This window comes from Heterodontus francisci, unplaced genomic scaffold (assembly GCF_036365525.1).
Source record: "Heterodontus francisci isolate sHetFra1 unplaced genomic scaffold, sHetFra1.hap1 HAP1_SCAFFOLD_124, whole genome shotgun sequence".
In the NCBI taxonomy this organism is placed as follows: Eukaryota; Metazoa; Chordata; class Chondrichthyes; order Heterodontiformes; family Heterodontidae; genus Heterodontus; species Heterodontus francisci.
In genome coordinates, this window is record NW_027140322.1 from 1,819,615 (window position 1) to 1,836,871 (window position 17,257).

At 43.5% G+C, this 17,257-nt stretch overlaps 1 protein-coding gene across 1 annotated transcript in view; it reads right to left on the reverse strand.

Moving 5' to 3' along the window:
* Nucleotides 1-3,875: 3,875 nt before the first annotated feature.
* LOC137359217 (deleted in malignant brain tumors 1 protein-like) overlaps nucleotides 3,876-17,257 on the reverse strand; it is a 28,104-nt gene continuing 14,722 nt past the window's right edge. The window contains exons 4-7 of the mRNA XM_068025277.1: nucleotides 15,225-15,539; nucleotides 10,520-10,834; nucleotides 4,516-4,824; nucleotides 3,876-3,916 (exon numbers count right to left, since the gene is read on the reverse strand). Of these exons, the coding sequence (XP_067881378.1) occupies nucleotides 3,876-3,916; nucleotides 4,516-4,824; nucleotides 10,520-10,834; nucleotides 15,225-15,539 (980 nt within the window). The remainder of the gene's footprint in view (nucleotides 3,917-4,515; nucleotides 4,825-10,519; nucleotides 10,835-15,224; nucleotides 15,540-17,257) is intronic.

Here is a 17,257-nt window from a genome sequence, read left to right on the forward strand (position 1 = left end):
GTGCTGGGGCCATTACTGTTTGTAATGTACATTAATGATTTAGACGTGGATATAGGAGGTATGTCAGTAAGACCGCAGATGACACGAACACTACTGGTGTCATAAACAGTGAGGAGGAAAGCCTTAGATTGCAGGACGATATAGATGGGCTGGTAAGATGGGCGAGGGAGTAGCAAATGGACTTTAATCCAAAGAAGTGTGAGGTGATACACTTTGGGAGGACTAACAAGGCAAGGGAGTATACAATGGATGGTAGGACCCTAGGAAGTACAAAGGGTCAGAGGGACCTTGGCGTACTTGTCCATAGATCACTTAAGGCAGCAGCACAGGGAGATAAGTTGGTTAGGAAGGCATATGGGATACTTGTATGTATTAGCCGAGTCATATAATATAAGAGCGGGGAGGTTATGATGGAGCTGTATAAAATTATAGTTAAGCCACAGCTGGAGTACTGTGTACAGTTCTGGTCACCACTCCAAAGGAAGGATGTGATTGCACTGGAGAGAGTGCAGAGGCGATTCACCAGGATGTTGCCTGGGCTGGAGCATTTCAGCAATGAAGAGTGACTGGATTGGCTAGAGTTGTTTTCTTTAGAGCAGAGAAGGCTGAGGTGGGACCTGATTGAGGTATACAAAATTGTGAAGGGCATTGATATGATAGATAGGAAGAAACATGCTCCCTTAGCGGCGGGGTCAGTAACCAGGGGGGATAGATTTCATGTAAGGGGCAGGTGTTTCAGAGGGGTATTGAGGAAGAAACTATTCACAAAGAGGATGATTGGAGACTGGAACACACTGCCAGAAGGGGTGGTAGAGGCAGTACCCCTCACAAAATTTAAGGTATTTAGATGAGCATTTGAAATGGTATAGCATGCAAAGCTAAGGGCCAAGTGCTGGGTAACGGGATTAGAATAGATAGGTGCTTGATGGCTGGCACAGACACGTTGGGCCGAAGGGAGTGTTTCTCTGCTGCATAACTCTATGACTCCATGACCTGATCTCGTGCTTGTGATCGTTTGCAAACTACTTCCAGTCTAGTCAAGTTACAAGGCTCGATCTTTTCAGCTTTATGATTGTCTTGTTACAGAGGCTGTTCTGGCCGGGTCCTTGGCAGAGATAACAGGTCTATGCTGTCCTAGCTATGGACTTTTTCTTATTCAGAGAGAGAAAGAGAGATTTTTCTATAAGAACTCTATATTATTATGAAAAGTGCTTTTTATTAAGAGGTCCATTTCTTATAATAAATCAGGAGTGGGTTAGATGGGTGAAATATGAGTGCAAGCGTTGTTTTGGAATGTCGAATCACCGCTGGTGAATACAGGAGGTCCTATACAAGTATCACTTGTCAAAATAACCGACAGGCCCGGTTAGACAACTCGCGATTGGATGCCCAGAGCCCGAATCTGAAGGGCAGGAATTGATACCCAATGGATGAAGAAAGATGAACAGTGAAATAAATAGCTGAATGCACAGCCCAAAAAATCAAATTATCTTCCTGATCCATTGTTACAATAAGTAAATTCTTCCAGAGTTTCATGTATTATGTGATGAACTCTCACAGTGAATGTGAACACTTCAAATCACTATCCGTTTTGAATGTCACATTTTATTCATTCTGGAGCACCTTGAATGGAGAAAACCAGCAAAAACGACTGCAATGTATTTCTAACAAGGTCACCTGACAGTCCATAGAAAGCTGCATTGACCGAAAGTCTTGCAAGTATATGACATGAAATCTGCGATTTTCTGTTTGTTCCACGGTAAGATATGAGCCTCACCTCTTCTGATTGACTTTTTCTGTATAACCACCATCAGTGAGACCAACACACAGATTAGCAGGACTCCGAAGCAGACTGCAACTAGGATGGAAGTAGTTTTATATCCCTGTTCTTAATGACAAAAATAAAGAAAGGTTTAGCACAGACACAGTCCATCTTGTGTGATAAAATATTTGCAAGAAGTATTTAATAATTATATCCACTGCTTCCAGGCAATGAGTTGGGCTGAACATTCCCCATTATGTGGTGCACATTGCACCAGAGGAAAGTGTGAAACAATCTAAATTACAGAGACAGTGCCCCCATGTTTCTGATCAGTGCAGGACAGTTCAGGTACAGCCAGAAACTGGGATTAGCGGAATTTAAACTGGACCATTTGAAATATGCGGTGAGGCAACAAAATGTTCCAGTCAATGAGAACGTGCACATAGCATCTTCAGAAAATGACAACAATACCAATTCAACTAATACAAACTCTAATGCTAGCTGGACTATTAATAATGGTAAGTACCTGCAGATGTGGATGGGAAAGCAATTGGAGGCACATCGAACCCTATGGAATATATTGTACAAAAAGTTCAGGAGGATGAAATTTCAGCACTTTCCATTTAAACGATAAATACTGTTCTTAATTTCCCGAACTAATGAGTCAATTTAACAAAACAAGGTACCCTAACCCCACTCTCCAAACCCTGCCACCCTCACCGGAACAAATCACACTGGCATCTTCCTTGTGATCACAGTCAGATTGAGCCGGCGATGAGGAAGGACAGTCGGCCAGAGAAGATTCGCTTCCAGTGCACTTCACCTCATCCAGCCAGATAACACCGTCACCCTGAGAAAAAGTAGCTCCTCCAGGGGCCAATAGAGCGTGACCACAACCCAGCTGTCTGCAGACAACATTGGCATCGGACAAATCCCAGGAGTCATCACAAACCGTGCCCCAGCTGTTATTGCACAATATCTCCACTCTCCCAGAGCAGTTGGTGTTACCTCCAAACAGGCGCAACCAATGTCCAGAATCTGGCAAAGAGAATCAATTATTATTATTGATGTAGTATAAGACAGGAGTACAAGTCAGATAGTTGGTATAATAAAGAGGAAGTAGCACCTGGTGAAAGTACATGTTTACAATCATATTCTCGAATGCAGTCCTCTGATCGATGGAGCTGCTCCTCAGTTACTTTTGCTTCTGTTGAGAAGAGAAACATGCTGACTGTATCAGCCACCAATGTTTGAAATGACACTCACAGATTGAGACGTTTGTTGTGTTACCTGAACAAATAACACCAGCATCCTCCCTGTGTTCACAGTTGTGTTTCCCCCACGGTTCTGTTTGACACTGCCAAAGGAACGATTCGTGTGAAATACACTCCATCCCATCGAGCCAAATGGGTCCAGATCCTTCTCCGAATGACAGAGTGTAATAATCGATAGAACTGAGGGGACCGCACTGTAACTGTTTACAGATCACTTCTGCATCAGGTCCATCAAGTGTATCCGAGCACACTGTTCCCCAGGTGCCATTGTAGAACACTTCCACTCTCCCCTCACAGCGATGCTTCCCATTCACCAGCCGCAGCTCTTTGTGCTCTGTCAATGACACAAGAAATATCCAGATAGTTAGATTGATAACTCGTTGTATGTTCATACTGCACAGCTCAACACATGCTGCACCAGTTGTGTTCACTGATTTCCGGTAAGTATTCAAGAAAAGCGATAGAAAAACACCGGCAGCCCATAATGTATTAAAGAATAATCAACACGGATTGAACAACAGAAAGACAAACAACGTTACTGAATTGTTTTCAGACGTTACAGAAATATAACGGGGATAATGCAGTCGACGCAACATGCATGTTTTTTTCAGAAGGCCTCCGACAAGGAACCACATAGTGAGATCATGACTGGGGTCAGAGCATGTGAAGTCAAGAGATCAGTGGAAGAATAGTATAAGACGAGCTACAAAGCACACTGTCGGGTTTAAATGTGGTAACCCAGAATGGCGGAAGGTGGGAAGTCGTGTTCCACAGGTCTGGGGTCACTGCTGCTCAATATTTACAAAAACGATTTTGACTTAGACAAGGGAGACATGATTTCAAAATTTCAGATGACAGCAATTTGGGGATATAGTTAACACTAAGAACAACAAATACGAAATACGGAAGACGTTAGTAAAAGAGCCGAATGGGCAAACAATTGCCAAATGAGTTGAATACAGATAAGTCTAAGGTGGTCAGTGTTGATAGGAAGAATAAAGAGGCAACGTACTTCTTGTAAAATAAGGATTAAAATGATGTATAACAGCAAAGAGACCTCGGGATATAGGGGCACTAATCACTTATAAAGTGACAGAAACCGAAGCTAGTGATCATAAATATAGGATGATCATGAACAAATCTAATAAGATATTCAGGAGAATTATTTTTTTTAGCTCGGAGTGGTTTGAATTTTGAATTCCGAACACATGCAATTGTTGAAGTGATGAGCGTCGATGCCTTCAAGGTAAAGCTGTATAGGTACATGAAGAAGAAAGAAGTAGGCGGATATGCAAAGAGGGTTAGATGCAGTGATATGGGGCGATACTCGTGGGCAGCATAAACACCACATTGACCAGTAAGGCCGAATGGCCAGATTCTGTGCTGTCCATTGTATGTAATTCGATGTCATATCTTCCCTGTGAAGCCATGTGCACAACACTACGGAAAATGGGCACATGGAAGCACCCTTACCTGAACACAAGATCCTCACATCTTCTTTATGAGAACAGTCGTGGTTACCCCACGATGCTGAGGGACATTCCCAGAGAAATGATTCGTTACCGAAACACTTCAGTTCATCCAACCAAACTGGCCCTGAGCCTCGTTCACAAGATGCCGGAAGTGCCAGGTCCAAGGCCTTTCCACAACCCAGCTGTTTGCAAACCACGTCAGCGTCCGCCAGATCCCAGGAATCATCACAGACTGAACCCCATATCCCATTGTAATAAATCTCCACTCGGCCAGTACATGGGCTTCCACCGTCAGACAGCCTTACCTGCACGTGGTCTGTTGGACAACAGTACAGGAGGATTATACTTTCAATAGACATTCACCTCATCACTCAATGCAACTCATTGCACCATCACCAGCTTTAAAACAAGACATGTTAAATGCGCCTGCGACAGGTAAATAAAGCTATAAAACAGAATATCTGTTTACACATGCTTCTTACACAGAATGTAATGAACAGAAATGTTTCAGATATCCTACTACATCTGGCTTTGACATGTTATGTTCTCCAGTTCCCATTTTATGTTTTGAACGCTGTGTACGTTGTTGTACAGGCGATCACTCACACGAATAACAATTAATTTATACCCATGTTTTATTACTGTATATGTTCGTTGTCCATGTATGTTACCCTTATCTGTTATCTTGGTCAGACATTTACTGTCATCTCCTATTGCCTTTATCTTGAATTGCAAGTGACTTGCATTTATCTAGCGCCATTAACGTAATGCAACATCCCAAGGCGCAGTGCAGGAGTGATATCAAAGAAAATTTAACACAGAGCACCAAAGAATATATTAGGTCACATGACCAAAAGCGAAGTCAAAGAGTTTGCTTGTTATGGAGTATCTTGAAGCAGGGAAGAGAGGTTGACAGGCAGAGAGATTTAAGGAAGCAATTCTGGAGCGTGTGACCTTTGCAGCTTAAGGCACGGCCGCCATGGTGCGCAATTGAAATCAGGAATGCTCAAGAAGCCAGAACTGGGAGCTGTCAAACTGGAGCCGATTGCAAAGAGAGGAGCTGCGAGGCCAAGAAGGGATTTGAAAACAAGGATGAGAAATTTAAAACCGCGCATTGCTGGGAAAAGTAGGTCAGTGAGCAGAGGGCAGATGCCTGAGTGGCAATTGGTCGAGACAGCAGAATTTGCAGAGGTTGGAACTAAGGAAGCCAGCCAGGAGTACATTAGAATTATCGAGTCTGGAGGGAAAAGGGCAATCGACAAGAATAGATCACGGCAAATTCGGGTGATGTCATGGAGGTGAAAATAGACAGTGTTAATGAAGATATGGAGATTTGGTAGGAGGCTCACCCCGGGATCAAATGTAACACCAAGATTACAAGCAGTCTGCCTGAGTCACAGACAGTTGGTGTGGCGAGAAATGGAGTTGGCAGCAAGGAAACATGCGATGGGGACTGATGGTTTCTATCTTTTCAATACTGAGTTGGAGGAATTTTCTGCTGATGCAGTACTGAATGTCAGACTGGAATTCTGACAGTGTACAGGCTGTGGAGGGCTCAAGAGAGCTGAATGTGAGGTAGAGTTGGATACAGTGAGATACATGTGGAAACTGAGGCTCAGTTTGTGGATATCACTGAAAGGCAGCATGTAAATGAGAAATGAGGTATCAATGGATAGATCCTTTGGTGACACTGTAGGTGACTTTGCAGGAGCGGGAAGAGAAGACATTGCCGGTAACTTTCTGACTATGACTGCACAGATAAGACTAGAACCAGCTGAGTGCAGTCCCACCCAGCCAGGGGATAATGGAGAGGGGTTGGAGAGGAATTTCATGATCAATCATATCAACATTTGTAGACAAGTCAAGAAATAGGAGGAGGAAACGTTTAGATTTGTTACAATCACTTAGGATGACATTTGTGACTTTGATAAAAGTTATTCTGGTCTTGTGGTGTGGATAGAAATCGGATTTGAGGAATTGGAACATGCAGTCCATAAAAGATGAGCATGGATTTGGGAGGCGACAACACATTCAAGGACGTTGGCGAGCAACGAACAGTTGGAGCTGGGGCAATAATTTGCATGGACAGGTGGTCAATGGTTTCTTTCTGAGGAGAGGCATGATGACTGCCGATTTGAAGGAGAGTGGGCTGAACATGAAGAGAGAAAGAGAGAATCGTTAATATTGTCAGCTGTCATGGGACCCAGGAAGGGAATGTCTCTGTTCAGTATCTTAGTAGAAATAAGGCGCACACAGCAAGACGTGGATTTCATCAACAGCATAGGTTCAGAGAGAGCGTGAAGGACTCTAGGAGAGAAACAAGAAAAGCGAATTCAGGGTGATGGTGCGGGGTGGGGTTGAACAACTGATAGGAAGTTAGGCCCGGTGGATTGGGGAAGAAAGGTAAGTTGTGGAGGCGACTGAACAGATATTTTTGAACTTTGTGACAAAAAGTCTAGGAGTCCTCTCATTTATTTTTGGAGTTCAGGGTGGACGAGGCAGGGGAGTGGTTCAGGGGGAAGATTTATGATGGAGAAGATATGCTGCGCGTTTCCTTTGCCTTCCTGGATGATCATTGTCTAACGGGTGGTTTTAGCAAAGAAGAGCAGGAACCGATGATGCTTTATGTGATTGATCCATTCAGGATTATATTACCAGATTGTTGGCCAGATGTCACCCAGCCTTTCTGTTTTTTTAAAATTCTTTCATGGGGTGTGGGTGTTACTGGCAAGGCCAGAATTTCTTTTATCCACCCTATATATTACTTCCAATTCATACTGGAGAATGTAACGTCCACAAGTTCTACCCTTGAACATCAGTCTTGCAATATACAGTATCTTCGTGTAGAACTATGTTCCAGGGTCGTGTTGATTATAACATTATCATAAATAGATGTAATATTAATTGCATAACAGAATCACTTACTTTTGTAAGGATGGGACTCTGTATTTGACAATGAAGACATTTGAGTAATTTTAGAGATAAACCATACGTCTGAACAGAGAATATGCAGACCTCTCTGTCCAGACAGGCTGCTGCTATTATGTTCAATGAGCAGACGAAACTTGTGAGGCATATTATCAATTGCTATTGTCTGTAAAATATCAATGATCTAAACTACCAATTATATCAATATATGACTGTTGGAGTGAACAAAGAGGGCAGAAAACAGGATCTCTCTGCAAAATGTTGGACAGGATCAGGAAGTGTCATTGGACAATTGAACTCCAGATGTGTAGACCTCCTGGCTGAGCAGGAAACCAGTATTTAATCTGGACGAGACAAAAATGATTGGACTAATTGCGTCAGGCACTTTGGGGAATAAGAATCAGGATGTGACCCATCAGATAGAGAAGTAGAAGACAAGGAGAAGACACATGGCTTCTGTAGGCGGACATAAATGTTGGGTGGAGCTGAACATCTACCTAACTAAAGAACAAGATGACATACTCTACTCTGTCCAGTGACTGAGTGTGTAAGAACCATTCGGCACTGTAAACTTCTGACGTGAAACGATGGAATGTATTGAATGCCGCTGTGTCCGAAAAAATACTTACTGTAACCAATCGGTATTAAATCTGAATCATTAACTATCTCATATGTTGTAAGTTCCACTCTGTCATATTTAAATAAATGTTCGTTGGAACAACCCCAAACTATCATTAGCGAAATATCAGCACGGTTTTATGAAGGGTAGGTCGTACCTCACAAACCTTATTGAGTTTTTCTAGAAGGTGACCAAACAGGTGGATGAGGGTAAAGCAGTGGATGTGGTGTATATGGATTTCAGTAAGGCGTTTGATAAGGTTCCCCACGGTAGGCTATTGCAGAAAATACGGAAGTATGGGGTTGAAGGTGATTTAGAGCTTTCGATCAGAAATTGGCTAGCTGAAAGAAGACAGAGTGTGGTGGTTGATGGCAAATGTTCATCCTGGAGTTTAGTTACTAGTGGTGTACCGCAAGGATCTGTTTTGGTGCCACTGTTGTTTGTCATTTTTATAAATGACCTGGAAGAGGGTGCAGAAGGGTGGGTTAGTAAATTTCCGGATGACACGAAGGTCGGTGGAGTTGTGGATAGTGCCGAAGGATGTTGTCGGGTACAGAGGGACATAGATAGGCTGCAGAGCTGGGCTGAGAGATGGCAAATGGAGTTTAATGCGGAAAAGTGTGAGGTGATTCACTTTGGAAGGAGTAACAGGAATGCAGAGTACTGGGCTAATGGGAAGATTCTTGGTAGTGTAGATGAACAGAGAGATCTTGGTGTCCAGGTACATAAATCCCTGAAGGTTGCTACCCAGGTTAATAGGGCTGTTAAGAAGGCATATGGTGTGTTAGCTTTTATTAGTAGGGGGATCGAGTTTCGGAGCCACGAGGTCATGCTGCAGCTGTACAAAACTCTGGTGAGACCGCACCTGGAGTATTGCGTGCAGTTCTGGTCACCGCATTATGGGAAGGATGTCGAAGCTTTGGAAAGTGTGCAGAGGAGATTTACTAGGATGTTGCCTGGTATGGAGGGAAGGTCTTACGAGGAAAGGCTGAGGGACTTGAGGTTGTTTTGGTTGGAGAGAAGGAGGAGGAGAGGTGACTTAATAGAGACATATAAGATAATCAGAGGGTTAGATAGGGTGGATAGTGAGAGTCTTTTTCCTCAGATGGTGATGGCAAACACGAGGGGACATAGCTTTAAGTTGAGGGGTGATAGATATAGGACAGATGCCAGAGGTAGTTTCTTTACTCAGAGAGTAGTATGGGCGTGGAACGCTCTGCCTGCAGCAGTGGTAGACTCGCCAACTTTAAGGGCATTTAAGTGGTCATTGGATAGACATATGGATGAAAATGGAATAGTGTAGGTCAGATGGTTTCACAGGTCGGCGCAACATCGAGGGCCGAAGGGCCTGTACTGCGCTGAAATATTCTGATTCTAATTCTAAAAAACAAACATCGGTCGAGGCTTTCATTCTGCACAATACAACTTCCCCAGAACATATGCCTGCATTGACATGCTGCACAATGGAACTTTCAAGCATCTGGTCCAAAACATCTGTCTACTTTTATACACAGCCTAATGAAACTTACACCAGAACAACTCCCACACAGCTACCTGCTCTTATATACTGTACAATGGAACTGATTGCAAGCTCGACGCCGGATTTGATACCACAGCTGAGAGTCCAATTCTGTATTCTATTTATCACAAAATAGAGATCTTTCACGTCTATCATCATTCACCTCCCTTCCTGCCGCAGCCCATCTGCTGCTGAAATGCTCACCCATGCTTTGCTGTCTGTGGAACAGCATATTTCAATGTTCTCCCGGGTGATAACCCATCCTGCATCCTCCAGAAACATCAGCTCATCCAAAGCTTTGTCGCCTGCCCTCCATTAAGCCCCTCTCAGGAACGCCACTGCACTCACTGGTATCCCTGCTGCCAATGCATCGAGTTTTCAATTATGATCTTCATGTTCAGACACCTTCATGCTCTCCCCCTGCCATCAGTATAACCTCCTCCAGCCTGAATCATTTCGAGAGCTCTGCATTTATCTGAATCCAGCTTCTTGTACATCTCCCACTTCCATCCCCCACAACTTTCAGTCTAGCCTTTAACCATCTAACCACCCAGATGAGAATTTCCACCCCAAACATCTCCGTGTCTCCGCCTCTTCAAATCCAACCATCTGACTAAAAGTTTAGTCACCCACTCGAACATCTCTTTGACTGGCTCTGTGTCAGTTTTCTGTCGATTACATTCCTGATAAACTCTTTGTGATGTATGTGTTTATTGAAAGTTCTGTGAGAAAAAAGTTCTTGTTGTTTAATTGTGTCCGTGTTCTCTCTCCCTGAACACCACCCCATCCATCCCCAGCTCCCCCACCGCCCACCCTGCTCATCCCCTACCCCCAAATGAAATTACTGATTTGAGACACCCAGGAACAACCTGTATTATCACTTTTCTCAGCAGATTAGACATTTCACTTCTTTGTTATTGTAAAAGCAGTGAAGAATTTGTTTACCTGAACACAGGACCCCAACATCCATACTGTCAGTGAGAGACGAATTCAATGTGAACAAACTGCAGTTCTGGAGCTGCAATTCATTTCCTCCACATTGGACATCATTCACCCAGATGGGTCCTTCACTCTTTCCGTCCTTTGAATAGTTATAAGCGGCTGTCGCTTCACCGCAGCCCAGCTGTGTACAGACCACGTTGGCATCATTCAGGGTCCAGAGTCTGTCCTGCAATCTCCTCCAGCTGCCGGTGTAGTAAATCTCCACTCGCCCATCACACCAGCTTCCCCCGTTAGTCAGCCTTAGTGACCAATTTTCATCTACAATATGAAACACAATGGTGAAATTGAAGCATAATTCACTGCCACCAGAAAAGTTATTAATTTTGATGGTTACTATTTCTGTCATCATTGTTCAGAAGGCGTGTCGGCAGATGTTGCTCACCATCATCTTTTCTCAGTAAATACATTTTGGAGACATACCGAGTCGCTTCCACTGTTTAAACTGGGGGCCAAGGGTAAAATGAACTGGAGGTGAGCGCGGCACATACCGGCAATTGATAAGTGATGAGACCGAAGGGTGGGGCAGGGGCTTTAAATGGCTCCTGACAGATGACAGTTCCTTTCATCCCATATGGAGAGAAACAGACCAGTTTACGTTGCCACAATGCTTCCGATGACATCTCAAGTCGCCTCACAGGCAATGAAGCACTTTTGATTCGTGGTCACTAATGCAATAGGTGACAGACCCGAGGGACTGAAGGTTGTCCTCCTGTCCACATGTACTGATATTTCCTGCTCTCGCCCTGTACTTGAAGCAGCATCAACGTTTCTTCCAATTTCTCCCCCTCATTTTCACATAGTCCATCTTCAACTCTTCCATTCCCTTCCACAACATCTGTGTCTCTGATTCTGGGGACTCTCACAGTTATCTTGTCTATGATTCCTCACACCACGAATACTAGAATGACTCTATCACATTCTTCCACTTTCTCCATCTGCATTGTATCTGGTGATGCAACCGATCATACCAGTGCTTCCAGATATGTCTTCCTTTTTCCACAACCGAGGACTCTCCTCACCTCCTCATCCACCCACCATGGTTGACAGGGCCCCATCACGCCCATTCCATTTCCCATACCTCTGCTTTCACCCTTTCCCCCCTCGCAGAACCATGATAGGATTCTGCTTCTCCTCATCTTCCGCTCCATCAGCTTCCATATTCAACAGATGATCTTCCACTATTTCCACCACCTTTAATGTGATACCACTACCAAGCACATCTTCCCCTTCCCTCCACTTTTAACATTCTAAAGGGACCATTCCCTCTGTGACACCCTGATGCACTCTTCAATCATTCTCAGCAACCCTTCCCACAGGAACTTCCCAGGCAAGCGCAGAAGATGCAACCACTGCCCTTTTACCTCCACCTTTCTCACCGTCCAAGCCGGCAAATACTGCTTCCAAGTAAAACAACGATTTGCTCGTACTGCTTTCTCTTCAGTATACTGTATTTGCTGTATTGACTGATTATGATGCGTCTCCTTTACATTGGCACAGCAAACACAGTCGAGTGATTAATTTGCAGAACACCTTTGTTTAGTCTGCAAACTTCACCTTTATCTTCCTGGTATTCATTGTATACTCCACTCCCACTCTGACCTCTCCCTCCTCTTTCTCATACACAGTTCCAATGAAGGTTAACATAAGTTTGAGAAATAGCAAATTAAAAGCAAAATTCAGCGCGTGCTGGAAATCTGAAATAAAAACAAGAAATGCTGGAAATACTCAGCAGGTCTGGCAGCATCTGTGGAGAGAGAAGCAGAGTGAACGTTTCAGATCAGTGACCCGCCTTCACAACTGACAAATATTAGAAACCTAACAGGTTATAAGCAAGTTAAGTGGGTGTGGGGCAAGAGATAACAAAGGAGAAGGTGTACATAGGATGAGGTTACAGAATAGCTGACCAGAATGACTTGGAGCAAAGATGTGTTAGTGGTGTGTTGAAAGACAAAACGTTAGAACAGAAAGGGTGTTAACAGACTGAAAATTGAACAGCCACAAGTACAAACATAATAAAACAGTGGGTAACCCAACTGACCAAACTCAGATGAAACAATATAAAAACAAAAAAAAAATTAAAATTGGAAAAGAAAAAATAACTCAAAATAAAAGTAAAATGGAGGGCCCATCATGCTCTGAAATTATTGAACTCAAAGTTCAGTCCGGCAGGCTGTGGGGTTCCTGATCGGAAAATGAGATGCTGTTCCTCGAGCTTGCGTTGATGTTCACTGGAACATTGCAGCAATCCCAGGACAGAGATGTGAGCATGAGAGCAGGGGGAGTGATAAAATGGCAAGCAACCAGAAGCTCAGGGTCCTGCTTGAGGACTGTTGGAGGTGTTCACAAATCAGTCATGCAGTCTGCGTTTGGTCTCCCCAATGTTGAGGAAACCACATTGTGAGCAGCGAATACAATGTACTACATTAAAAGAAATACAAGTAAATCGCTGTTTCATCTGCAAGGGGTGTTTGGGGTCTGGAATAGTGAGGGGAGAGGAGATAAATGGGCAGGTATTACACCTCCTGCGATTGCAGGTGAAGGTTCTGTGGGAAGGGGATGAGGTGGTGGGGTAGCGGAGGAGTGGACCAGGGTGTCACGGAGGGAACGATCCCTTCAGAATGCTGACAGGGGTAGGGAGGGGAAGATGCATTTGGTAGTGGCATCACGCTGGAGGTGGCGGAAATGGCGGAGGATGATCCTTTGGATATGGTGGCTGATGGGGTGGAAAGTGAGGACAAGGGGAACCCTGTCACGGTTTTGGGAGGGAGGGGAAGGGGAGAGGGTAGAGGTGCAGGAAATGTGCCAGGCACGGTTGAGGGCCCTGTAAGCCACTGTGGTTGTAAGGACCTCCTATAAGGACTCCATTCCATTCTCCCAGTTTCTCCGTCTCCGACGCATCTGCTCTGATGATGCTACCTTCCATGACAGCGTTTCTGATATGTCTTCCTTTTTCCTCAACCGAGGATTCCCCCCCCCACCCCCACTGCGATTTAATTGTACTTCTTTCAATGTAATGCACTGCATTCGCAACAAAAACGACTTGAGAGGGTTACAGCAATGCTAACCATCAAACAAATACTCCAAATGGATGATCTCTTCAGAATATTCCTGCTTCAATAAGCCTCCTATTTCTTTATTAAATATAGAAAATGTACCCTGATACTCCCTTTTAATCATTCTCAACACCCCTTCCCACAGGAACTTCCCATGAAAGCGCAGGAGTTCCAACCAGTGCCCTGTTACCTCCACCTTTCTCACCATCCAAGCCCCAAAACACTGCTTCCAAGTGAAACAACGAATTACTTGTACTGCTTAATCTTTAGTATAATGTATTTACTGCATTGACTGATCATGATGCGTCTCCTTTACATTGGCAGACCAAACACAGTGGAGGTATTACTTTGCAGAACACCTTTTTCAAGTCTGCAAGCTTTACCTTTCGCTTCCAGTTGCCTGTCATTTTCATTGTCTACTGCACTACCACTCTGACCTCTCCCTCCTCTTTCTCCTGGACAGTTCCAATGCAGGATAACATAAGTTTGAGAAACATCACTTCCTCTTTCCACTAGACTCTTTACAGCATTTTAGAATGAACACTGAGTTCAGCAATTTCAGATCAGATTCCCTCCCCCTTTTTTTCTTTTTTGGACGATATTTGACTTCCAATTTGCACCTCCTCCAGAAATGTGCTTTTTACTTGGCTCTTTCTAACATACTTTTGCTCTGCATTGTTCGTTTTACCATTTCATCTCTCCTGTCTTTCACCACATCACGGAGCGTTCCTTTCATTCTTTCCTTGTTTCCCCCTTTCTTTAAAAAAAACTGTTAAATCTCTAAGTTCTGATGAAAGATCCACAATCTGAAAGGTTGATACTCTTTCTGTCACCACAGATGCTGCCAGAACTGCTGAGTATTTCCAGCACTTCCTGTTTTTATTACCTATATTGTAAATTGTGAAACGTGGGAGCACTTTTGCATTGAGCAATGTCCCACATACAGTGATCAGATAACTGAGCAGATAATCTGTTATATGAGGGTGCTGGCTGAGAGATAAGTATAATCCTGCAAATTGGGAGAATTTAAATTTACATCATGTTTGTGAAATTTTCAAAGACATAGCACATTGGTGAAATAACGAATTATGCCATTCACTATCATTTTATTGCAACCGGTGTGGTGGAACTTAAAATATATCTCACACTATGTATCTTACAACAAGTTCACAGTGTTTTCTATTAAACAGCTGATCTTTGCAGAGAATTCCATGATCATTCATATTTGAACTGCCTACATTGATAACAGTTTCAATGCTCGAGCAACATATCCATTCCATGGCAGTGGTCCTGGGAGCATCTTGCTGATTCTATAGCCCTTGAAAAATGCTCCAGATTTACCCGGAAATAGATATTATATGACGAGAAGTACGACCAACGAGTCATTGTATGTATAAATGTTTACTGGAGTGAAGCTTTGATTCATTTGTAATTTAATTCAGACCAATAAGCCCACAAACACATCTCAGAATCTTAGTGACAAAGGAAGCATGGGATCAGCAAAACGAGTGAATCAGAGACCTGTGGAAATAGTCAATGATGCTTGACAGCAGAGCGGTTGCTGTATTTCAGTTCAATTGACTGAGATGACTCACCCGTACAGATGACACCTGCATCGTTTTCATGGGAGAAGCTAAACTGTTCCCAGGATGAAACAGGACAATCCCACAATCGCGTCTCGTTCCCCATACACCTGTAATTTTCCTTCCACACTGCACCAGTACCCTTTCCAAAGCGGGCTCCTCCCGGGATTGAGTTTACTGCCCCACACTGTAAGTGCTCACAGACCACTTTGGCGTCTTCCATATCAAAGTAAAGGTCACACAGCGTCCCCCACTGGTGGCCATGCAGCACCTCCACCCGACCGGAGCATCTGTCCATCCCACCAACCAATCGAAGTTCAGGTTTTCCTGTATTGAAAACAAATACAAATCCAAATGATTTCTAAATCATCCTCTGCATAGAAACAGCAAAATAGAAAATGGGTAAAAAAAAGGAGAATTTTATCAACACGATTATCCAACCATACTTTACACAAATTATCTATCAAAAAACAATTAGAATTACTACAGCAACACAAAAGTAAAATACTGCGGCTGTTGGTGATCTGAAATGAAACAGAAAATGCTGGAAATACTGAGCAGGGCGAGCAGCATCTGTGGAGAGAACAAGAGAGTTATGTTTCAGGTCTGTGTACTTTCCTCACAATAATTATTACAGGACCTCTTTAAGAAGTTGGCTGAATACTCAAAAGTTAACAGTTCTTCTTTCAAACGTTAATCGACAGTTGGACTTTATCTCTTGGTACTTGGAATATAAAACTCAGAAGGATGTGATGTTTCTATTGTATCTGTTGTCGCTTTTGGGCACGGCACTTCACAAAACCATCGGCTTTGGAGTAGGTGCTGGACAGAGTCACTAGAATGACAACTATGCTTAAAGCGTTACATTATTGAAGACAAGTTGCATAAACCTTGTTTGCAGTAGATTGCGTTTAGAAGGATTAGACATTATCGAGTTGACGTGTTTAAAATGTTTAAGGGGTTTGATAGATGCGCTAGAGAAGATCAAAAGAATAAATACAAAACAAGGCCATTTAGGAGCTGCTTTTCTTCATGAGGGATGTGGACATCTCTGGCAGTTATTGCTCAAATTTATTTGCCATTGAAACCGTTGTCAGGACCTTCTTCTTGAACTTAATTTGATTGCCTGGGCAATGTTCTTCTGCAAGTTCTGAGCTAGGTAGAGTTCAGTCAAAGGTTTTAAGCATAGTGTGTACCTTTAGCTGCATATGTTACAAACAGAGTGGGAAGTGTAGAATTTGGTAATTAGTGTGAAAGACTGAAATCTAGCCTTAACATTTAGAATTTAACTTGCAATATAAAAAAGCTGCAAGGCAGTTCATGTTAGCAGTTAATCGTGCAAGTCAAGTTAGCAGTAAGCAGTCAATCAGCTGTGATAGTCCGATCTGGGGTAATTACTGTCTGCTGGAAACGGTCTAAACTGTTGCAACTTGAATGTGCCTGCAAAGGCAAAGAACATTAGACTTAATTGCAAGTGGGTTTGAGTGCAGGAACAGGGATGTCTTACTTCAGGGCCTTGGTGAGACCACATCTGGAGTAATGTGTGCAGTTTTGGTCTCCTTATCTGAGAAAGGATGACCTTGCCATGGACAGAGTGCAAAGAAGATTTACTGGGCTGGTTTCCAGGCTGGCAGGATTTACGTATGAGGAGAGATTGGGTCTACTAGGCCTACCTTCACCAGAGTTTAGAAGAACGAGATAGGATCTCATAGAACCCTATAAAATTCGAACAGGACGAGGCCGGCTCGATGCAGGGAGGATGTTCCCGATGGCTGGGGAGTCACAGTCTCAGGATATGGGGTATGCTATTTAGAACCGAGATGAGGAGAAATGTCTTCACTCATTAGGTGGTGAACCTGCGGAATTCTCTACTGCAGAAGGCAGGGGAGGCCAAACCATTACATATTTTCAAGAAGGAGATGGATATCTTTCTTAATGCCAAAGGGATCAAGGGGTATGGGGACGAAACGGATCAAGGTACTGAATTAGATGATCAGACATGATTATTTTTTATTGCTTGGCAGGCCCGAAGGGCCGACTGGCCT